The sequence below is a fragment of the Panthera tigris genome, chromosome C1, assembly GCF_018350195.1.
Source record: "Panthera tigris isolate Pti1 chromosome C1, P.tigris_Pti1_mat1.1, whole genome shotgun sequence".
Lineage (NCBI taxonomy): Eukaryota > Metazoa > Chordata > Mammalia > Carnivora > Felidae > Panthera > Panthera tigris.
This window is the reverse complement of record NC_056667.1, coordinates 206,895,855-206,921,074: the sequence shown is the minus strand read 5'-3', so window position 1 is coordinate 206,921,074 and position 25,220 is coordinate 206,895,855. Positions and strand designations below refer to the sequence as shown.

General features: G+C 41.5%; 1 protein-coding gene across 1 annotated transcript in view; it reads right to left on the bottom strand.

Annotated features, from left to right (window-relative positions):
* The window catches only part of NYAP2 (neuronal tyrosine-phosphorylated phosphoinositide-3-kinase adaptor 2), a 252,179-nt gene that overhangs the window by 141,865 nt on the left and 85,094 nt on the right, over positions 1–25,220 (bottom strand). The window contains exon 2 of the mRNA XM_042995489.1: positions 8,273–8,574. Within this exon, the coding sequence (XP_042851423.1) occupies positions 8,273–8,574 (302 nt within the window). The remainder of the gene's footprint in view (positions 1–8,272; positions 8,575–25,220) is intronic.

Sequence of the window (25,220 nt, the reverse complement as noted above, 5' to 3'; positions counted from 1 at the left end):
AGTTATGTCTTATTTATTTACCAATTATTTTGATTATGTTATGATATTTGTACTATTCTGGTGAATTATTGTTTACTGCTCGCATTGCTAATTAATTTTCCACACACTGACTTCTGAAGTATTCAACCAGATGAAGAATTCAACCAGAATTCTAGGCTGTTCCAAAGTCCCCTTCCCTCTGTGACTTACATCCTAAGTAATTCTCTCTCCTTGAGTGCAAGCAGGAGTGTGAATACAATGTTTTTTGTTTTGTTTTGTTTTGTTTCGCTTTCTTTTGTTTTTTTAACTCCACTGATTAAGTTAACAGTATATGGGAAAAGGTGAAGGGATTTTCCATTGTAATTAAGGTTCCTAATCAGTGGATGCCATTCATCAAAAGGGAGATTATCCTAGACGAGCTATTCAAAAGAAGATCTAGGCCTTCCCTGAAGGGAAAGAATAAAAGTGAGAGAGTCGCCCTCTTCCTCCCTCTCTTCCCCCCCCACCCCACTCCCGTCCTAGAAGAAGTAAGCGATTGTGTGTCCTTCAACCTGAAGAAAATCAATTCTGCCAACAACTACGTGACCATGGAAAGGACTCTGAGCCACAGATGAGACCCCAGCTCCAGCTGGCACCTGGATTGCAGCCTTGGGAGACCCTGAGGAGACTCCTGACTCATACAAACTGTAAGAGAATAAAGGTATGTTGTTTTAAGTCAGTAAGTTTATGCCAATTTGTTGCAAGTGAACACCCTCAAAATGAATGTCCTGATCACCACACTCAGAAACTTTGAGCTTATTGGTCTCTCAGGGAAAAATGTATCTGTGTCGACAACATGGACAAAAATCCTCTTATGAATCTGAGACACTGAGGTAATTGAGGCCAAATCCAGATTCTTAATAGAAGGATGTTGGGTGAGACCACTGGAGGCGAGGTAGCTCTTTGGCAAAGACTGAGAGAGAGAGAGATGCGTTACGTGATGATTGATTTGCAAACTGCTTCATTCATGGGCCTCGGGGCACGTTTGGAGAAAGATCACACACGCCGTGGATGTATAACCCTGTCTCCATCTGAGCAGAGCCTGGCTCGACAGATGGCTTTAACACTAGGAAACCTAGCAGCTTCTGATTCCGTCAACCTGGAAAGAGGAATCCAGGAACGTGGGACTCTGATGACAATCTCCCACATCGCATCCCATAAAACAAACAAGAATTCACACCAGAACACTCGCCAATGCCGGAACTATGAAGATTTTGAGAGCTCGCTTTCCCCCTTTCATTGTGTTTTATTAGTGCCGGGCTACATGGGGTCTCGAGCGCTCGTTAGGCACACACTGTGAAGCACAAGTGCCACTTGTCATGTGGAAAAGGCCCTAAGCGGGCAAGCTGCAGCCATCAAAATGAGTGGTTCAAAGAAGCCACCCGAAAAGCCACTGCTGAGCCCTTTGAAAGAACAAAACCTGTGGGTGAGAAAGGAAGGACCCTCTCAGGAAAAGATCCAAGCAAATTCAGAAAAAGCTGAGCAGATACTCAAGAGCCCTACCTGGTATGTCAGTGTTTCCTGAGGTTCTGTCATCTCGTTTACTTTCAAGGTCTGGCCTGGGAAGTCTGGAAAGCCACTGGCACTGTCTGAACCCCCCTTCACTCCCTGAGAAAACAGCCCAGTGCTGAGAGGAAGGGCCACATCCTCCATTTTGCTAATGTGCCTTACCTCAGGTTTTCTGCCTAGCAACTCGGTAAGATGGATTACTTACCACTGTGACAACAAGTGATCACAAACACAGTAGCTTAAGAATCAATAGCCTCATCTTAGCTCACGCGGTTCCTTAGCTCAGAAGTCTGGGCACAGCCAGAACCCGGGAGGCTGGGCTCCCTCCTCAGGGTCCCACAGGCTGAAATCAACACGGAAGCCCACCTGTATCCTTGTCTGGGGAGGCCGGGGACATATCCACTTCCAAGATCACTTTCGGTGTTGGCAGAATTCGGTCCCTTGCAGTGACAGAACCAAGGTCCTCGTTTCCTTGCGGGCTTTTAGCTGGAGACTACCTTCAATTCTTAGAGGCCACTGATATTCCTTGCCACATGACCTTGTCTATCTTCAAGCCACCAATGGTATGTTAGTTCCAGGGAATACACAGGGTGAGTATGCCAGGGAGTGTGGACCCTTGGACACCCTCGTGGATACCATTCTGCCTACCACACAAGATCACTATTGTTATTCCCATTTTACAGGTGAGGAAACCAAGGCTGAGAGAGAGGGTTAAATGCTGCCAGCACTGATGTGAAACCAATGCCTGTTTGCCTTTAAAGACCCTATTTCTTTAACATGTAAACGGAATAGTCTTCAAATTTTTGTCAGAGTACCTTATAAACGTCTGAGGTCTATAACTGAGCAAAAACAAGTATATGGCTGGCCCTGAGTGGTGCTGATTTACGCCCCTAAACCAGAATTCTGAAACCCGAAAGTTCTCCCAAGATAATAAGCACTCAACCTTCTCCTCCTCTCTCCTTAAATGCCCTCGGGTCGCTTTTGAAGCTTTCTCAGTGGAAAATCAGATTTGGGCACCTTTCCATTGTTAGCCTTGAACAAGGAAAGAACAGCAAATATTCTTTGTAGGAACAAGCACTTTATTAAAATGTGTTAAACTGCTCCTTTCGGAGCTAAACAACTAATTACATAGAGGAAGCCCCCATGGCTCTCATGCCAGATTTTCTGGTTTCTAGAAAGGAGTTTAAGTCAGTGCTTGCTCTGTGATGTGACAGCGGAAGGCTGAGTTGCCAAGCTGGGAACAAAACTGGTTACAAGGGGACATGAGGGAACAGACCACTTGTTCCATTCGCCTCTGGATCCCCACTCCAACAGGGAGGTGCTCGCAGTACTGGCTGAATAAACGGAAGCACGAAAACCAGCATCGTGAAATGTAACTTTCTTCATTTGGTAACTTGAAAAAGGAATTCGTTTTTTTTTTGTTTTGTTTTGTTTTTTGTTTTTTTTTAAGGCAGTGACTTTACAGTGAATTTAGCCTTTGGTGCTGGCTTGACTACACATATCGAGTTTTTTGTTTTTGTTTTTTTTTTTTTAAGTTTTCTTTTTTTAAAATTTATTTGAGAGAGAAAGAGAGAGACACAGAGAGAGAGAGAGAGAGAACGAGCAGGGGAGGAGCAGAGAGAGAGGGAGACACAGAATCTGAAGCAGGTCAGACTCTGAGCTGTCAGCACAGGGCCCCATGCAGGGCTCCAACTCACTAATGGGGAGATCATGACCTGAGCTGAATGAAGTCAGGTGCTTAACCGACTGAGCCACCCAGGCACTCCCACATTTCAAGTTTTTAAGGACAGTCATGATTCAAGTATCTCTGCAGATACTCTAATTTTTGACTCACAGATATGACTCCACTAAACATCTCTATAAGAGGTAAAATCAGAAGCCAGGAAAACGACCCCAATTCCAAAAAAATATCTTCTCATTGTTTTGTAAAGGGACAATCACAAACGAATATTATAAATTAAGAATGAAAAATAACCCAATAACCCGAAGGGTGCCTGGGTGGCTCAGCCGGTTGAGTGTCTGACTTTGGCTCAGGTCACAATCTCTGGGTCTGAGTGTGAGCCCTGTGGGCTCTGTGCTAACCACTCAGAGCCTGGAGCCTGCTTCGGATTCTGTGTCTCCCTCTCTCTCTGTGCACCTCCCCTGCTCAGACCCTGTGTCTCACTCTCTCTCTCTCTCAAAATAAATAAACATTTCACAAAATGTTTTTTTACCATTCTCAACGTAAGAGAAAAAACCGTAACTCTTTGTGGTGACAGATGTTAACTAGACTTATTGCGTGGGTCATTTTGCAATATACACAAATATTGAATCGTCGTGTTATACACCTAAAACTGCTATGTTACATGTCAATTATCCCTCAATTAAAAAAAAAAAAAAAAGCATTCTTAGTTTGTTTTTTTAAAGGACTCCAACATGTAGAAGTATTTCAAGTTTAAAGAAACGTTTCCCCCATTATACTAAATATTATACTAATGTCATGATACCATGAAAAGATGATTACACCTGGATACTACTCCCCTGTTATTTGGGCTGTTGTATACAAAATGTTCAGCCCAACGTGTAGAGTGGGGGCAGGGAGGGGGCTTCCTTTTCCTCTCCTATTTGTCTTTAATACATGTGTTGAACCAAACTCAAATTTTATGTTATTCAGGCCTATTGATAGTCAGTAAGTATGTCTTAAAACAGTATTAACTTCTAGCTGTGTAGCAATTTCTTCCTACGATGCACCATCATGGGCATTAGTCCAGTGGGTTGTCATAAGGCTGTGAGGGAGACAGTCACCATCAATGTTCAGTTCTCTATACTCATTTTAAAGGTAACAAAACAGGTTCATTGGATCACTTGCCCAAAGTCAATGTTTGCCTGTTGGTCCTAGGTATAGTCTCTGCCTGCCCCACGTAGTGTCTCAAATTATGACGCTATGGAGGAACTGAACGAATGTGTACCTGAGCAGCAGGGGGCAAAGAATGTGAGCTTATACATGCTTCTTCTGGATCATACATGAGACACAGCTGGTAGGGCCTCTCCTCCTTTCCAATTAGCTCCCTTGATGTAATCTAATCTATCCCTAAAACCAAGTAGATACCGCACCGAAGCAATAAAAAAAAAAAAGAGCAATTAAAATATTTATCGCATACTTGTGGCCAGTATTTCTTCTCCACTGTGTATTTTTTTAAAGGTGTTACTATCGTAGAAGACCCTAACATACAGTCACAAATATTTATTTTCAGCGTGATAGAATTACAAGTTTGAAAAAATTAAATTGTACTTTCTCGGTATGTAATTTTTGTGTGTGCTCATCGTTAAGCTATTTTTTCCCACTCTGAAAAGCTGTTTCGCCACAAAGTCCACTTCTTTTTTACGTTTATCCCCAGGGAAGTCATAATCCCCTACTCAAATAGAAGCCGGTTACCATGGAAATCATTCTAATGCCACTGAATCAATATTTTGATTTTGCTGACATTTAATGTAAAAAGAAAAGACAGACTAAGATTCACAGAAGTCACTTTTCATCTTAGTTGTAATTGTGAGAGCTAGAAAAATTTGTAAAGAAAACATATGCTCTGTAATGAGCTCCAGTTAACTCCCGGTTATAAAGAACTGCGAATTCATAAAAGAACAATCTACATATTTATATGATTTTGGCTTTGTGTGTACACATACTCATGCGTGCTTTCGGACCCGAGATTTTTTTTTTTCCCCATCTCTGAACCGAGCCCTGATTCTTTCTTGTTAATGAAGTCAAAACTTGCAAGAGGAGATTCGAATGCATCCAATTTTGCGATTGCCTTTTATGAAGTGTTCTGAAGAGGTGAAATTGGCATTGAGAAACACTCTTCTGGAGAAGCTGACCTTTCCTGCGCTGGATCCTAGTAACCCATCTGGTCCACCGAGCATCCACAAAGAAGTGCTACAGCTGAAGATTCCTCAATCCGCCCTTATTACTCCTTTTGAGGAGAGGTGTGGAACTTGGACCTCCAGTTTAAGAAGCTCATGCCGATCAATGCTCATCAAGTCTCCATGCCGATCAAGTCTCATGCTAGATGTAGTTTTCCACATCTAACTTAAATCTTCGTGCTGCTGTAACTTAGCTACTCTCTCCTCTTCTACCCTCAGAAAAACACATAATACAGCTACTCTCTTCTGTTTGATACGTAGCTATTTGAAACCCTAGATCTTTAGATGGTGAGGGGATCTGAAAGAGTTAAGAGCGGCTCTACCTCAGGAATTAGGTACCTAAAGCATCTTAAAGGACTGGCAATCGGTTGTACTTTTAAGACAACTGAATCACCACTCAAATGTTTCTTCTGTGGGACAATCATCATGTATTTCTACATGCGTTCACTTTCAAGACCCAAGGTCACCCTCTCCTGAGCTGGGTGGGGGGGGTGGTGGCTATGCTGAGGCATGCATTTCACACTGCTTCCAGGGATGTTACCAGCAACATTTCACGGCTTGATCACACCCTCCTGACTGACTACTTTCTTCCTCTGTTTCATCTTTCCCCTCCCCTTCAGGGGGTTCTTTTTTTTATTCCCTTTGATTCCTCAATATTTCTAGATGAGCCTCAACACTCAGATATCGCCGCTCTAAATCAGTAAACTACTTTTATAAACAATCTAGCATCGTTGACTACGTAGTGTTTTGGCACGAGAGGTGGGAGACGGATGAGTTATGGAAATAAGATCACGGAAAATAAAGAGAAATGAAAGACATTGCATATCAACATCGGAGAAAACCTAAGCACAAGATTTAAAACTTACCAAAGCAGATCTCCAGGGCCCTTCAGCATATTAATTAACAAGTAAATGAAACACCTGACTAGTTTCTATAAGCATCAGTGTGTTACGAGCTGAAGGACATACCGATGCCTTTGGATCAGGAGAAAAAGGGGTCTACTTTCTAATCTCCTCTTAAGGCAGCAAAGGAACAAGGAGGAGAGTTGCACGAACAGACCAACACCAGCGCGTGCAGTCACATGTCAGTGGCATTCATTACAGCAAAACAAGCTGGACCAGCCTAAGCATTTCTCAAGGGGACTGATTAAAGAAAGTACTGTGATGTACACCTCTCTTCTTCGAAATGGTGTTTCTTAAACTGAACGCCATGGAAAATAGTCACAAGAGAATAAGTGAACAATCAAGTACAAAACTATACGCATCATGGTTTCGACTTCGTAAATCTGCATTCACGTACATGTCATTCACCCAGGTTCTCTCAGACACATGCACATAGTCATGCTTTTGCACATACGTGTAGTAGGAAACACCGAGCCCAAAGGCGGATTTTCCTTGTAGAGTACGTGGATGAGCTCCACCTCTGGGCATTGATTTGTACTCTTCAGTATGCACTGAAGCTTTTGTTTTTGGCCAAATAGGCACTTGGACACCAATGGGAGGGAAAGGAGAAGAGGGGGATGGAGGGGGTGTGACGTGCCTCACGGACGCCCCATCTCGTGGGCTAAACTTGAGTGTCTGTGGAAGGAGGTAGACCAGAAGGTGAGGGAACGTTCGTGAAGGACTGGGGAGCCCATGTGACAAAAGATACTTTCCCAGTTGAGGAGAGGGCCACCCAGCTTCCACTGGCAGCTGCAAACCACTGCAGAACTTGGTACCCTGGGGGCCGGGGAAGCCTGCTGTAGAGAATGTCAAGGACAAACCAGACAAGAGAAACACTAAGGGGCCCGGCAGAGCCATGCTCTCAAGCTGGTCATGGGCGGCCCTGGGAACCTGGAAGCCTTTTCCACAACTACACACAACACTCTGGGTGGGCTTGTATCCCAACACTCTGGATGGGTTTGTATCCACGCGCACTGGAGACTGCTCTGCCTCCAGCCGACTCTCAAGAAAAACTCAGGAAGGCGGAAACTTGCTAAAGATCTGGTGAGATCTATGGTTAACCTGACCTAATTCACACTCACAGACCAGCAAGGAGGCGGAGGGAGATTTGTGCATTTCACAGCCGAGGAAAAACAGAGGCTCAGGTAGACTTTAGAGGTAAAGATCGAAGCAGACACTGAAATATATACACAGCATGTGTGAGTGAGTGTTTCCTACAAACACATGTGCGTGCATAAATTCATATTCACTGGAAGGCAGTACGTCAAAATGTACAAAATCATTATTTCTTCTTCTTTGTCTTAAGTTATTTGAGCGCTAGAGAGAGGGTGCTCAAGCGGGGAAGGGAAGCAGAGGAAAAAAGAGAATCTTGAGCGGGCCCCATGCGGGCTGTGTCCTGGGATCGGGACCTGAGCCGAAATCAAGAGGCAGAAGCTCAACAGACTGAGCCACCCCAGCGCCTCTAAAATCATTATTTCTAAGAAGGGTTACCATTTGCCCTCTGTGTATTTTTCTGCCTTGCAATGTTCCCCTAATAATCATATCATACTTCTGTAATTATACGAGGAATACTAATCAAAGCAAGAACATACAAACTTTAGGTATCTTCCAGGCAAAACAAGTTCCTAACGATGCGAGGCTTTAGGGGACGACAAAACACACACACACACCGCCTTCCCTTTGGGATAACATAAATACATCTTGCCGGGTGTCACTTGTCAACACCTTACTAAGTGGCTCCTGGTCTCCATGCCTCCTTTCTGGGACTTCAGGGACACGGGAGCAGGACTGGGAGACCCGGGGTGGGGGGGATTGGGGGGGGAGGAATGGGCAGGCACATGCTCGTCAGCGTGCTGCCCGGACGCGTCCTGGCCTGTCCCCAGGGGAGTGGGCCCAGGTGTTACCTTCGGGCCGCTCGGCGGCCTTGCCGCTCTTGCCGGGCGCCGTGCTGTTGACCGTCTCGGACGACGTGCTCAGCTTGGTGCTGGGGTCCCGCTTGGGCTTGGGGGGCGGCTGCCTGCGGGAGCCACAGCTGCTGTCGTCCTCGGTGCCCCCGACCGAGTGCAGGGACTGGGACCTCACGGAAAAGCCGCTGGAGCAGGGATGGGGAAGTCTGTCCTGAGGAGCGGGCATCGTCATGAATCCCATGCGGAAATGTTTGCCCGCGTAAGTGCCTTCGTGGCCCCGCCCCACTTCGCCACCTATGCTGTAAAAGAAAGCAGAGCCAAATCCGTGAAGGTGAAGGGAGCCGGGAGGGCAAGGTCACGGACGCGCGCGCGTCTAGCGAGCGGCCGAGCGCACATTGAAACGCTAGACTGCGGAAGACACGTGTCCATTGGCACAAACGTCACACTTTGGCCTGAAGTGTGATGGGAAAGCAGGTATAACGTGTTTATAACCAGAAACCCTGACACTTATTGCGAGCCATCCTAGCACCCCGGCCTCCTGATGTTCTCAAAATAGTATTCTAGAGGAAAAGAAAATGCCGCATAGTGCATTTAAGGGGCAATTGCTTTTCTTGAAGGAAATCTTGGTGGTGGATGAAAAAGCCAACAAGTCCCTGACAGTGACTCACAGACTGTCTTTTGACACATGACTGAGGTCAGATGGACAGCACCCGAGATCTCCGCTTCACCAAAATCATCTCTACTTTGCCCTGATTGGCATCATGGGGAAAACAAAGCAAACAGCAACAAAAGAGGTACCATTACCAAATATGGGATGGAGAGAGAGAGAGAGAGAGAGAGAGAGAGAGAGAGAGAGAGAGAGGAGAAAGGGAGACAGGAAGGGAGCAGGAGGTGAAGGAAGGAAGGAAGGAAAAGAGGGAGGGAGGCAGGGATGGAGAAAAGAATTGCCAACCTCTGTTCGTTCTCCAGAAATCTTCAGTTGTACTAGAAACTTAGTTCTACTGATAAGCTTGCCTCACAGAATAAAATAGGGTAATGATAATTAAAGAGATGCAGTTAAAATATCATGTGATATTGGGATAGTTCTAAATACCTCACTAAGAGAAAAAGGTTTTAAATGTTTATTTTTTTTAAATTTTTTAAATCTTTATTTATTATTGAGAGACAGAGAGAGACAGAACATGAGCGGGGGAGGGGCAGAGAAAGAGGGAGACACAGCATCCAAAGCAGGCTCCAGGCTCTGAGCTGTCAGCACAGAGCCCGACGCGGGGCTTGAACCCACGAACTGCGAGATCATGACCTGAGAAGTCAGACGCTTCACTGACTGAGCCACCCAGGCACCTCATGTTTATTTATTTATTTTTGAGACAGAGAACATGAGCAGGGGAGGGGCAGAAGGAAGGGGAGAGAGAGAATCCCAAGCAGACTCCCTGCTGTCAGCACAGAGCCTGGTCCAGGGCTCGATGTCACCAACCATGAGTTCATGACCTGAGCTGAAATCATGACCTGAGCCGAAATCAAGAGTCAGAGGCTTAACCAACTGAGCCACTCAGGCACCCCAGAATATGTAAAATTCTTAAATGTAAGGTTCTTAAGTTTTATGTAGGAAAGTTTGAACAGACGTTTTAAAATAGAAGAAATCTCAGTTTTGAAACTCAATGGATCATATAGGAAATGACTCTGGGGCCTTTTTCTATGTTGTTAATGGTGACTCTTTTCTGAAGAAAAAGGACATGTCAATGAGAATTTTTAAAAGAGATTTTTCTAGAGTTTTCCCCATTTATGTTCATTCCTCAATAGAAGAAACATTGTTAGAAATATCCCACTGGTTTTCTTTGATATGAATGATAAAAATGTATCTTTCACTATATGAATTTTCGGAGACTGTTTAGTCTACCTTTCCAGACATGTTTATTTAAACTTTTTTTTTAACCTTAATTTTGGCTGGATTGCCTTTATAACAATGAAATTCAAGGTAAGGTTTCATAATTCTCTGTGCCATATCTTTTATAGCATTATGTTTGTCACAAGTTTGACATTCCAGCAGGAACAATAAGGAATGTTTTTTTTTTTTCTTTCCCTCTTCAGTTGAGGACTTAGGACAATTATGTGACCACAGTGGATAGAGCCAGAAAGCATCCAACAGAACATGAGACTCTGATTCTGGCACTAATTCCATCGACAACTTGTCACTCAGTCAAAAGTATTTTTTTACATTTATTATTTTTTTTCTGAATATTTTGAGTTGACATTCAGACACTGCATATACCATCTTTGTGAAACAAAATAAAGATACCTGGAAACTCAGGGCACTAACCAGAGCAGAGATATCCAGAAACATGAATGAAAGCAAAGGCTTGCCTGGGTGGAGCTTTTCACATCATAGTAGTAAGCATCCTAAGCCTGTGCAGTGTTTCCAAGCATTTTACTCTCTGTGCTTTCTTCAAGCACATCAATCAAAAAAAAAAAAAATAAACAAAGCTTACTCAAATGGCATGGTTTATGAAAAATCATTAAGAATTTAAGACAGACTAAGAGTGGTGGAGGTGGGGGGATGGGTGTGATGGAATAGGAAGGTATATCTTTGATTTGTGATGACGGTGGCCCTCATTTTTGTCACAGGTGTTTGATTTCATGTAACTTTGCCTTCAATCATTTTCCTTATTTCTGTTGTCATATCACTGAACAAAGAGTGCTTTAAGGATTTATTTAGACAGTCATCTCATTCCAAGTAACATAGTCACGTGAGGGGATTTATGCATGTGTTAATGCGAGTAGGCATTTATGAGAGAGTTACTAGGAATAATTGTATCAGCAATTTCTCTGTTACTTTTGACCTAAATCGAGCCTGCGCCTTTTTCCAGCCAGATGATTAGCTCTACTATTTCATTTCAAAATTACATTTTTTTCAGCAGAAAACAATTTCCTTAAACTATGAATGTTTTTGTTCATATATGTCCATGTATGGACACACACACACACACACACACACACGCACACACACACTTCTTTCAAAGAGAAATTCAATGCATACTTCAAACAATAGTAGGTCTGAGTTGCTGGTTTAATTTGACCAGGCTGCGAATGAAGGATAAAGGAATGGCACTAAAATAATCTGGATACAAAGGCTATTGTCCAACGCAAGGTTAAGGGTAAGAAATAAAGGTTATCGTATATTTAAGTTCAAGAGACCAATAAAGATGATTAGCTTACAGCAAATTGAAAAGTTTGGACCATAGCATACAACTAATTCCTGAATTTATTGAAACATGCATATGTTTAAAAATATGCAGATTCTAGAACCCATACTAAATAAAAACAACTACTGAATCACATCTTTTGAGTCACAACCTCTGTACATGCAGCCAATGAGTCGTGTGTTTTTAAAGACTATATCCAGATGCTTCTGATGTAGCCAATCCAGACCTCTCAGAAACATGAAGAACAACAGTTAGAGGCGTTAATGAGCAGACATCTGTTAGTTAGAAACAGCCAGGGAGACACAAAAATCAGAAAGTGGGACAAAGGAAACTTGCCAGAGACCAGCACAGTATCACAGATTAAAAAAATGTACAATTTATTAGTCATATCTTGTTAGGTTATCCTGCAGTAACAAATAACCTCTGATTCTTAGTGGTTTAAAACAAAAAAGGTTAGTTTCTTGCATGCATTAATTGGGTTGGTTGTGGATGAGCTGTGTAGAGCTCTGCTCTATGGATCTTCTCCATTCTAAGATCTAGCCCCTACTGGGATATGTTCTTGTGGCAGAGAGAAAAGGACTCACTGAACCATGTGGTGTCTCTTAAAGCTTCTGCTCAGACATGACATAAAATTTTTCATTCACATTCCATTGGCTAAAACCAGTCTCATGACCAAGCTTGATGTCAAAGGGGTGGGGACAGATTCTCCTTCAATAGGAAAACACTACAAGTTACATAACAATATGTGGGGATACATAATCATCTGAAGGTAGGAGACCAAATACTGGTACAGCAGCTGTAGTATAGGCCACTGAGATCTCCCTTAAAGAGAGAACTTGCCATGAGAAATGAAGTCATCCAACAACCAATGGCCCAGTGGTTATTATGGGGAATTTGTATTTTCTGTTCCTGTGATTCTGGGCTCTACAGGGTTAGAGATTCTGTTCTCCAAAGGAGGCACACTCTTTCTAGAAGACACAGGAAGGGTTCCATTGAGCAACAAGCCATAACTGCTTCCTGGGTAACTTGAACTCCCTTTGTAGTAGCCAGTAGGCCAGAAGACACGTCTCCATTGTGGAACACGTTTTACACCTCGATCGGCAGGAGGTGGCAGGGCTGCTGCCACATTATGGGGCAGAACGAAAAATGTGTGGAACCCCTTTTGGTATTCCCTTGCCCAGTCGTGATTTTGAAATGCAGTCCCATGCAGCAACCCTGGCCCAAGAAGGGTTTGGTTACCAGGGGTTCAGATGTCTCATGGGAAGGACTAGGCTCACCAAGTAAGCCACTGAGCCCAGGAGTAGTGTTAGCTGAGGGTGATAATGAGGTGAATTCAGAATAAATGGTGGAGGGAACAGAAAATGAGTATCACTTGCAGCCCCCGTATGAACTGCAATGGTGAGGGCTATAGTTTATTGCTCTAACTGTTCCTTTGTAAGTCTCCCCTCAGGAAAAGGAAGAGTCCTAAGGAAGAAGTCCTAAGAAGTCCTAAGGAAGCCATGAAACAGCTGTTTTCCAAACCTGTAGGAGAACTTTTGCTGAGGGCAAAGGGTGAATGTGGCTTAGATCTTCTTCAAGAGAAACTTCTCCAAGGACAGCAGCTGTTGGCCACCAGCTTTGTACAAGGTCATCAAATCTGGGGAAGTATTTTAGTCAAGGTCACTCTGTCCCTGGAAAGCTCCTGGCCAAGAGCTGAGTATGATGTGATTTGGAGCCTGGCTGTTTCTACCCCATGTGGGAGTCCTCTCTGGGTGGTCTGGGGGTCTGAGCTCCCCTATTGGCTGGCTGAGAATTTCCCATAGCTACACTGTGGTGGGAGGTTCTTCCCCTCCCACTCCTCCTCCTTTAGCAGATGTTATACTGCATTGTGACCCAGAGGCCAGCCCTGCCTATTCCTGCTCCCTTCCCATCATCCCAGGCATCTTTCTCAATACATCTCTCACACTTCTAGCCTCATCTAGCTTGGTGCCTGCTTTGGAGAGGGCATTAACTGACTTATGTGGGAATACTCATGCAACCAATGAAATTCAGAAACCAAAGAAGAGGGAAGGGAAAGCCTAAAAATGAATGTGAGACCCCAGAAATAATAAATGCTTGTGAAAATAGGGCAATCTCTTGCTTCATTTCAATGGTGGTTGGGGAGGTAGGACCATCTCCACTGTAGGAATACTTGGCTGGAAGTGAAAGTAATGTGAGCTAAAGAAAGCAGAGTCTTTTTGCAATAAGACTGTAACACTCAAGATAGATGAAGCCTGACACATCTCATGTTACAAAAATAAAAATAAGTTTCATAATCCTGAATTTAAACAAGTATGCTTTTTCTTACACAGTGAAGACAATGCTGCAAGATCTAGTTGTAGGTTACTTTTTTTCCAATAGAAAACAAAGCAAAGCAAAAGTATTGCTTGAATCAAGGGAGGTCATTTTCCCGGAAGTAATTGATAAAATATTTACAAACTTTTCCCCCAACCAAGTTATTGGCTAATGCATAGGCCTGGACATGTGTGCTCTGGAGCCACTGAGTTGTGGGCTCCCTCCCCAGTGCCATCATTTACAAACCAAACAATAGTAGCTATTGATCCCTAATCCCGTTTCCCTATCTGTTAAATAATAATCCTGTCCTCACGGATCGTTACCAAGTTTACCTGAGATACTGTACATGAAGCTCTTAGGCCAGAGTCTGACTTAAAATATGCACTTAATTATTTTGGCTTTAGAAGTCTTACTTTTAAATCCTGTCCTCCTGAATTTGGTTTGTAGAATCATCATGCACCTGGTAAGACTGTTTTTAAAGAATACCATAAGACACCATGTAGCTTCAAGAAACTGCACGCAAAGTCAAAGCAAAATCTTGCATTCAACTCAAGGTATCAGGATAATCTAGACAAATATAGTCCTCATGTTCTCTTAACTTCCTTCAACAGTTGCTTCTGTTTTTCAAAGCACCTGTTGATTGCGACAGACAAACAAAGGTACAAAACAAGAACTTCAAAACTGCTTTGACAATGCTATTCAACAGAGATTGTTACTTGTCTTGCTGTCTTCTTGAAAATCCATCAGCATTAATGTTTTGTGTCTCCTTCTGAGAACTGTCACCTTTCAGAGATGAAAACACAACCCTAGAAAAGGGTGAGCTAGCAAGGTGAGATGTCAGCTCTCAAAGTGACAGAGGTATTTGCTTCTCTGTGTGATGTTGAAGCCAACATGCCAATATTTCATAGCAGAGCCTTCCTTGAGAACCAATGGAAAAAAACAGTATCGCATTCCATCCATCCATCCGTCTATGTCCTCTTTCAAGCAAACTGAAGGATCACCCAAGAGTTTGTTGCTTGGATTTTTTTTTCCTGGAACCATTCTGTGGAGTTGAGCTCAAAAATTCATGTTTGACACAGATGCATCATCTAGTATTTCTCTACCTTCACAAACTTCTGAACCACCTGGAATTTTTTATGTTGATTCTTCAAGATGTATTTATCTGGTACCAGAAAAGGGGCACATTCAGCCATGAAGTAAATGGGGGGAAACCTGAAAGGAGAATGAAGGCCACTGCTGCAAAGGAGATAATAAAATTTGCCAGTGGGCAAGTTGACTGCCATCATCTGTTAATTACTCAAATCTTTCATGTCAGGCATTGTAGAAGAAAATTAATATTTGGACTTCATTCATTAATATTATGACTTTAAAAGTTTGCGTTTGATGTCACTTCCCTTTTGCCTTCTCTTCAGATACACAAGGCTAAATGCCAATAGCCCTGTGCTGCTCGCCCTACCAAAGGGACTCCTGCCTCAGAACTTGATCCTTTTCCCCTTCAACATTGGCCTTTTCTGAGTATCATTTCCAGCTAAAGTAATCTATGTGCAAGAAAAGTTGGCCATAAAATAGACCAAGAGGTTAGTGTGTTACACCTTTTTCTATTTTGACAGGTAATGTGCCTCAACCAAATGTCAGACTTTGAAAGGCATCATTAATTATATTTGCCTCCATTTTTGGCAGATGGAATTCATCTCAAGCCCCTTGGGCCTTTAGGACTACAAGGGACTGTTCGCATTCACTCACCCTGAGCTTTGTGAGGGCAGGTATCTTGTCTTCTTGCTCCTTGCTGTAGTCACTAGCACATCGTAAGTGCTCAAACACATGTTTTATGAAGGAACAATGAACCAAGGAAGTAAGTCCTCTGTGAGGATAGTCAGATCGAGGGCTTAGTTAGGGAGCTTGGTAGAGTTTTGTCATCTGTGCTTCCCAGGGAACCATTCTCCCTACTCCTGACGATGGAAAATTCCTGGGTGGGGACCAGTCCTCTTTACTCAGACCCAGCCAATCCACCACCAGATCCCTGTGGCCACGAAGATTGTTGTAGGGACTGACAAATGCCTCAGGTAGGCCCAACCAGAGGAAATCCCGGGCACTGTGTGCAAGCTCAGACGCCCCTCATCCCTCTTGCCACCATGAAGGGAGATTAGTTGGACCAGGTCCGTGGCATTGTAGAAGACCTGGATCGGGTTATGCCCGCAGCTAGGTCAACCCTAAAACCCTTCAGTTATATGGTCCACTAAATTCCGTTGTGTCAAAGGCAATAATAGTTGGATTTGCTGACACATGCTTTGGAAAAAGTCCAAAGTGAACCAGTTACTAAATAAATGCTATTGACTAACTTATGTCAGAAAATGCAGCCGATGCCACCGGGAGCAGGAAATTAATGTATTGTACTTATTTCTTGCTTGTAAATATTCTTCCTACTTAACACTACAAGTGGGAGTAATAAACTATCTTGTATGTTTGTCCCATATGTATATATATATTTTTTTTCAATCACACAGTATACTTTGATGCGGAAACTTGGCTCCAGTAAAATTAAACTGTGTTCATATTTTCTTTCAAATTGTTCACTCACCATCGCCCTTAATGTCTTCTCTGAGTCTCAGTTGCTCATTCGAAGCTGTAAGCTATGCATTTCTTGCCTTAAGCTCTAACATTTATTCTCAGCACTTCATGTCCTCAGTGATACCTAATTTCTACTTTTGTGCCCCTAATATCTTAACTCTCTTAGATTTTTTTTCAGACATTAACTTCTTGTGTCTGGCTATTTATTGACACTTCTTGGATCTTAAGGCCAAGTGTTAAAAATGGTATCTTTACACACTTGTTTTGTCAACTGCTATGGTGAATGGTTATGGAAAAGCAAAACAAAACAGAATAAAACAGAAAAGAAAAGAAAAAAAAAAAAAAACTGCCCCAAAGAGATAACACGCAATTTCCATTAGCTCCAGATGTTATACTTAAAGTTGATATTCTTAAGCATCTAATCTGTTATTTCTCCTTGCTAGAATATTTCAGCACTGCCCCAAATTTGATACTTCAGAAAGAGTATGACATATCTAATCAACCAGTGACTAATTTTCTCATTTTAGGTAGGAGGCACATGTTTTCTGAGCCTCAATTACCTTTATCTTCATAATGATGGAAGTACTTTCCAGGGTTGTTGTAAGAAATTAAAAGAAGATTAAAAATTTCAAAGTCACCTAGCAATGTGGCCAGTACAAATGGAAGTTGGACAAACATTAATTTACCAGGCAACTCCGTATCACTTTTTGTCTCTCGGTACCCAACTATAAAATAAACATCTTAATGATCAGTTTCCAGCCCACAGCACCATAAAGGAATATCAATACAATTTGCTTATTTCCATAAGTGGACTTTGACAGTGATTGACATACGACATACCTCCAAATCCAGAAAAAACAAATTGCTCCAAAGTAAAGAAAAAAGAGCAAAAATAATTCATTTTCTTCTGTCATAATTATTGGTTGAGTACAATATAGAGTTTGGCAAATCTACTGAATACATTTATGGTTATTATGTCAAACTTCATAATATTTAAAATTTTTATGAAAGTTAGGGTTCAGGGCAATCATGGCTAGGGAGTTATGCTTGAAAAAAATGTAACTTTTTAAAAATCTTTTTAATTTGAGAGAGAGAGCACAAGTGGCAGAAGGGCAGAGAGGCAGACACAGAATCTGAAGCAAGCTCCAGGCTCTGAGCGGTCAGCACAAAACCCAACATGGAACTTGAAATCATGAACCCTGAGATCATGACCTGAGCCAAAGTCGGATGCTCAACCAACTGAGCCACCCAGGTGCCCCACAAATGTAACATTTTTAATCACAAAGTACTTATTGTCAATAGTTTGAGGTTGATCATGCTATGATTCACTTGATGCTTATTCATAACAATAAAATCCAAGATATAATAATAAATTCATTATTAATAATTAAAAATAATAAAAGTAAAGGAAGTGTGAGCAGAGAATAGAGATTGTTAACCTTCATCAAAGTTATATGCTTATTAAAGAGTAGGCATAGAACATTTTACAGAGCATCTTTCAGAGACTTATTTTTACTAAGACATGACAACTGCTTTTAAGATTAACATATGTTATTATCTATGGCACTATGGAATTTAAAATTAAAATATTTCCTATGTCTGTACATAAATAAGATTTTCCTGCTTCTTAAAGTGTCATGGCTTGAAGAAAAAAGGGTATAGGGAAAATTCAAATCAAATCATGATATTCAGATTCAACTTAGAACATAGTTTACAGAACTTCACATCGTGGGAGATCTTTTCCAAAAATTCAACCAAAGACGGGGAGGTTCTAGAAAATATATTTTATTTGTGTCTTCAAAACTGACATAAGCTTTGAATGCGGTTTGAGAACATGCCAACTTTTTACAAATGAGTTTAGCTAACCATATGTGGCTCATTTTTTCCAACCTAGAAGTGGAAACTAGAAATACAGAATGTTAACATCTAATGGCCTTGAACCTCCTCAGCAGACAGGGCTAACTTCAGGCCAGTTTAAAGTATAATATGGGGTTGGCTTTCCCAAAGGTACAATTTTTACAGAGGAAGAAAAAACTCTACGTTGAGGCATTTAATTCATTTACTCACTATTTATTCAAAAAGTATCCGAGGACTTACTTTCTGGCCCTGACCAAAGCCCAGGGGTCAGTATCCTCAGGGAACCACAGGCTATTGAACCAGCATGATTTCAGCACCATGTGGTTGGATGTGCCCTTAGAGGAAGTACAGAGCAGGTGGAATGGAAGAACGAGTCGTGAGGTCCTGACCATGACCGAGGGGCTGGGAAGTCCCATGGAGGAAGTGGCTTTTCAGCTGATACAGAGCATGAGTAAAACTTAATCAGAAAAGGGAGAGAAGTGGGGAGAAGAGAATTTGTGTGTTGACCGTGAGGATCTAGAGAAACCAAAAAATTATAGAGGTATTTGGGCAGAACTTGATCGAACCTGTTTGTTTTGTATTCCCAAAGGCTAGAATGACGCCTGGCTCAAAGAGGTCACCCAATAAATATTTATTAAATGAATGAATGCAGAAATATATGATTGGAAAAGTTCAAGAGTAACTCCTGGGTTTCTTAACCACCCGGATGGATGATAATGTTTTTCTTTTTCTTTTTTTTAACGTTTATTCATTTTTTTTAAATTTTTTTTTAACATTTATTTATTTTTGAGACAGAGAGAGACAGACCATGAATGGGGGAGGGTCAGAGAGAGAGGGAGACACAGAATCTGAAACGGGCTCCAGGCTCTGAGCAGTCAGCACAGAGCCCGATGTGGGGCTCGAACTCACATACCGCAAGATCGTGACCTGAGCCGAAGTCGGACGCTTAACCGACTGAGTCACCCAGGCGCCCCAACGTTTATTCATTTTTTGAGAGACAGAGAGAGACAGAGCGTGAGTGAGGGAGGAGCAGAGAGACGGGGAGACACAGAATCCAAAGCAGGCTCCAGGCTCAGAACTGAGAGCACAGAGCCCGATGTGGGGCTCGAACTCACAAACCGTGAGATCATGACCTGAGCTGAAGTCGGGTGCTCAACCTACTGAGCCATCCAGGCGCCCAGGATGATAATGTTGTTCAATGACAGTCTGCACTATTTCCCATATAGTCTCCATTTTCTTAATTTATGATAAAGGAGGAAGGAAAAATCTGTGAGTCCTCAAACATTATTAATTCCTGTCCTTGTTAGAAGAGTTAATAATTTGAATTCAAGGATCAACTTAATCCCCTCTTCTCCGTCTCCACTGTCCTGCTTTGGTTTAGATGCTCATCATTTCTGGGCTCAATTAATGCAATGGCTTCTTAGCTGATCTTTTTTTTTTTTTTTCCACATTGCTGCCAGATTATCCTTGTAAATGCAGATTTGTTCATGTCACTCCCTAAATTAAAACTCCCTGATGGCTTTTCCATTTCTTCGGACTAAAAATGTGCAATTTCATATAACACTCAAGGTCTTTCAAATATTCAGATCTTATGCTAAGTCTCAACTGCGACATTGTCCCTCCTTGATTTTAAGATTATCCTGATATAACATGTTCCCACCTTCACTTTGTTCCAGATTGTTGACTCCAAGGTAAAGTTCAAGACCAACCACATGTCAAGTGTGGCAATGAGTCTTGAGGAGACAGACAGGTTACATCATGACCCCAGGCAGCAGTCACGCTGCTCTGTCTTCCTGAACTTCTTCCTTTGGCTAAATCATGTTTTAAGATCTAATTCAGATATAGTCGTCTCTTCGAAGGAGGCTCCCATTATCAGCCAGGCTTTATCAAAGTTGAACTCAATTACCTCCCGTCTGGGCTGTCAAGGGGTTCTGTGCTTCTCCATATCAGAGCCCTTCCTTTATGGCACTCTACAGTTGTCATCTGTGAGTGGACCTCCTCTATTGGTCTGTGAGCCCCTTGAGGGACAGACCATCAACTATTTCCAAAAAGAAGAAAGTAGGTAGGGATAATGGAAGGGAGGGAAAGATATGACTCATGAAATATTGTTTGATATTTTCGGGAACCTTCTCTTCTTTGATTTTTTTGGCTTAGGATTCCCCAACCATTATTGGAAGGATAAAAGCTGAAATGACACTATGAGACTCAGGTAAGATTATCCAAGAAGTATTTTCACTGTTAAAACAAAATGGAAGCAGGGCGCCTGGGTGGCTTGGTCAGTTAAGCGTCCGACTTCGGCTCAGGTCATGATCTCACGGTCCGTGAGTTCCAGCCCACGTCGGGCTCTGTGCTGACAGCTCAGAACCTGGAGCCTGTTTCAGATTCTGTGTCTCCCTCTCTCTCTGCCCCCACCCCCCGTTCATGCTCTGTCTCTCTCTGTCTCAAAAATAAATAAACGTTTAAAAAAATTTTTTTAATAAAAAAAAATAAAATGGAGGCTCTTAATAGCTACCTGTCATATTGTTTGTAGATAATTTTTATTTTATTTAACAGATCCATGGGTTAGATTGGATTCTTCTTTAACTTTGTAAAACATATTGATTAACAGCCATAGCATTCTAAATACCCATAGTCAACAGGCCAAGCTCTCTGGCATGTCCACACACGTATGTTCTAGAGACTAAATTGTAACTGTGTGCTTCTGAGAATTAGTTATGTTTGCTGTCAATCCTGCTTATGTCTACGGTGCTTTGGGCCATAGCTATATAGTTTTAAATATTATATAAACCAAAGAATATGAGTGTGAATAATTAGTGAGAATTTCCCTAGGAACTCTGTTGAAAAACTCTGTTGACTGCTTCGAAGATTCTCAATAAAAGGAGACTTAATAAAAAAAAAAAAAAAAGAAAAGGTCTACATGGATGACATGAGATTAAGGTAAATCTGTGAAATCTAAAAGGACTCTGAATTGTGCTTGTTTTTCCAAATGTCTTGAAATTCTGGCACTGCTTTTAAGAAACTGAAGCCACATTAAAAAGGGAAAACTAATGAGCACATATTAAGCACGAAGTTTTTATAGAAGCGGAATTGGGGAAAATGTACACAAGCGAATGACTCTGTTGCAAAATTTGGTGAATGATGTGTATTGACAACCTTGAATTTTAGAAAGTTTTGTATGTGCAGGGCACCTGGGCGGCTCAGTTGGTTACGCGTCCGACTTCGGCTCAGGTCATGTTCTCGAGGTTCGTGGGTTCAAGCCCCATGTCAGACTCTGTGGTGACAGCTCAGAGCCTGGAACCTGCTTCAGATTCTGTGTCACCCTCTTTCTCTGCCCCTCCCCCACTGGGACTCTGTCTCTCTGTCTGTCTCTCTCTCTCTCAAAAATAAATAAACATTAAAAAAATGTTTTTAAGTGTTGTATGTGCTTATGTGTTTCTCTTCTTGATATTTCTCTATTTTTTTACTTTTGTTCAATCAAGTCTCAATTATATTAGACCTTCTATATTCATATTCTACAAATAAATCCGCTAGCAAAGAACCTGGCGTATAGTAGATAGTAGAGGCACAGTAAGTCTCAAAAAATGTTGGTTTGATTGCTCCGTCCTTCCCCTAATATTATGCAAGACTTAAAGATAATTGATTCAAAGGAAGTTACTTTAGAAATAACCATTCTAAAACATCAAATTTTCCTTGATATATACTATTGCATACAGCCCCAAAAAATAATGCAGAATATTAATTCACTCGTGGAAAATTATTTAAGCCATTACATTTTTAAGTCACTTTGGAAATGGACCCTGGAAGGAGAGCACATTTTCTTAGTGGTGATAGTGTGCAAAACAAGGTTGTCAGTTCAGGAAAGAGCCAGACAACTCAGGAAAAGCAGCAGATTCCATGCTCTTCAGTATTACTTCAATATATTTTCTCTTCTGAGAAGTGACATATCAGTAGCTGGGAAACTACGGAATTTCCCAGACTAGATCATTACCTATGTCGCTACATTAGAATCTGACATCATCATTGAAAGCTGCTGATAATGTATGCAAAAATAGGAAAATTTATACCTCATTTTGTAGAGCCTATATTATCCAGGATATTGGCATAAAGGGATTGATATAGCCCAAAGTTACTAGACATGCATTTCACAGCCAGAAAAATGAGTTTTCCTTGAATCTGTAAAACTTCCAAGGCCATAGTCACTCATTCATTTACCTTCTAGAAGAGAGATGATAAGATTTGCCAAGCCAAAGGAGAAGACTGTAATAAGAAAGCTTTAATGTCAGTTCTATCTCAAATGTAAGGCATTCACCCCTCGCAAAGATTTGTAGTATGCGCCTCTCTTGAAAATGGCATCTTAAAATTCAATGGAATGATGCTCTAAATTTCTTGAATAAAAGATCTCAAAACCTTTGTGGAAAGTACTATAGATGCAGAGTATTTGAGCACAGTGAAATGCCACTTGCAACATAGTCTGCTCCGTTCCCAGAAAAAGTTTGTAGTTTCAACAGAGTTACGGGGTGACAGAGGAAAATTTCCTTTGGAAAGATCAGGAAACTCTACATGCCTGTACAGAACAGTGGTGGAAATGATCTCTCAATGCGTAAAAATACAGAGTTCTTGCATCTTCTGTATCAGGCCAACAATCACCCAATGTCTTTCTAGATAGTATTTTCAGATTATCTGAATTCAACTTAAAGTCACCCTTTTTAAGAGTGAGGGTGGCACTACATTCACCCATGGTGTACACCTCATTGTGACTCTTTCAAAGTTTTAAGACCCCCTGGTTTTGGTAAATCGCAGCCCAGGCCCTCAGCAGAGCACCCGCAGGTCTGTTTCACTGAGAAGAGTTTGCCCCGCAACGGGAGACTCCTTTGTCTTTCTCTCCAACGTTGAAGTTCTCCACATCGTGAACTGTGCCCTTTCTCTGGTGTCTTAACTCAATCTCCCTCAGTAGAATTTTTCAATATAATATGCTAATTCCGTAATCTCAGAGATTTTCCTTTTTGGGTGTTCAGATTCTTCTTTATCCCTTTACAGCTGTTTTCACTCTTCTTGAGCACAACTTCTTTCTGGAATGTCCCATTGTTGTTGTTGTTATTTGGCTTCCCTGCCATCATCCTTTTTTACTTTTCATCATTTTCATTGCCCCTACTTAGTATCTTCACTGAGTTACTACCCCTCATGCTTCAGTACAAGTCAAGGTCCTGTTTTCCTTATTTCTCCTTTTTCCGACAAAAGAAATAGCATTTTTAAAGACTTGAACGCTCTTTATTTATATGATTTCGAATTTAATATTCCACTGTCTCTTGTAGCCTGAGACATATATTTGCTCTCCCTCTACAATGCTGGATATTTCCAAATGGATATTTCTTTGACACTCAAGGTCAATGTGAGCTCAGCATCATTTCCCTGTTCCTTCTATTGATACTTAGTCCTCTATAGGATCATCAGTCTATCAGTCACAGAGAACTAAACCTTCCAAACAATTTGACACCTAGTTTCTTCTTATATGCGTACATTCAACTGGTCAACAAATCCTTCCTCTTCTCCTTGGATTTCCTATTTTCCAAACCATCTGCAAGGTTCATATTAACTTTCAGGATTGACCACTAAGTGATACTCTTAATTGGATTCTCTATCTCAGTTTTCCCGAATACTAATCATTAACCTGAAAAAATAGTTATAAAAAAGAAATAGGATCACCTCACTTTGTTTCTCTAGAAATATGCAAAATAGAGTCCATTTCCTCTGTAAGGCAATTCAAGCTTTGCATGATCTGGCCCGACCTCCTTTCCAATTTTCTATCATCCGCTCACATAGTTCTCTCTCCTGGGAGCCTTTCCTTTCCAAACTACATTTCCATTTGAAAAAAGTCATAATAGGGGTGCCTGGGTGGCTCAGTCAGTTAAGCAACTGACTTCGGCTCAGGTCATGCTCTCGCAGTTCGTGAGTTCGAGCCCCGCGTGGGGCTCTGTGCTGACATTCAGAGCCTAGAGCCCATTTTGGATTCTGTGTCTCCCTCTCTCTCTGCCCCTTCCCCGCTCACACTCTGTCTCCCTTTCCTTCAAAAATAAATAAACATTAAAAAAATTATAAGAAAAAAGTCATAATAAATTTCAAGTCCATCAGGGTCTAATCTGAATGTTGTGTCTTCCCTGAATATCATCCTTTCATCAACATGCTCTCTCTCCTTAGCTTGAATTTCTTTGGTATTACTTGTCACTTTCTGCCTTCCATTATAGCCATTATATACAAACATGAGACTCTGGAATTTTTGAGGACAGGGATCAAACTTTGTTCATTCCTTTATATCCTATGGCATGTGGTATGCTTTTTTGAGCATAAAAAAGTAATGGGTTAATATTGAAGGATTTAAATTAAATTCACTCATTAATTAAAAGAAAAATGTTGTTAATTATATTCATGCATTATTTACAGGTGTATTAAAGTGTTACAACTATCTAGAAACTTTGCTTCACTAAAATAAGTCTGGCAGACCAATTTTTTTTTTTTAGTGGAAGTTTGGTTTGGAAAGAAGTGAGTAGATAAAGTGAAACAGAGAGAATAAGAACATTATGTTGTCCAGAAATTCCCAACTCCTAAAGAGAACTGAACTCAAGATCCACAACTGAATAGTCAAACCACTTTTTTTTTCCAGGAAGTACCTACGAAGTGGGGAAAAAATTTTTATAAGCTATGTATCTGCAGAGAAGGGCACTATAGATTACACACGCATTCACACACACACACACACACACACACGCACACACACACACTGACATACTCGGATACACACACACATAGTGCACACACATGCTTTTGCCAATCTTTTTTGGAAATTTTGTTTTTGGCTCTGCTCTTAAATCATCATGCGACCACTAGGGAATTCATTTCCAAATAGAGTCAGTCACTTTTCAAACGGGGTAGTAATACCTTAACCCAACAATCCCTCAGTATATTTGTGGCATTCCAGTGAGAATGTAAAACAAGGTCAGGTTATATTCATA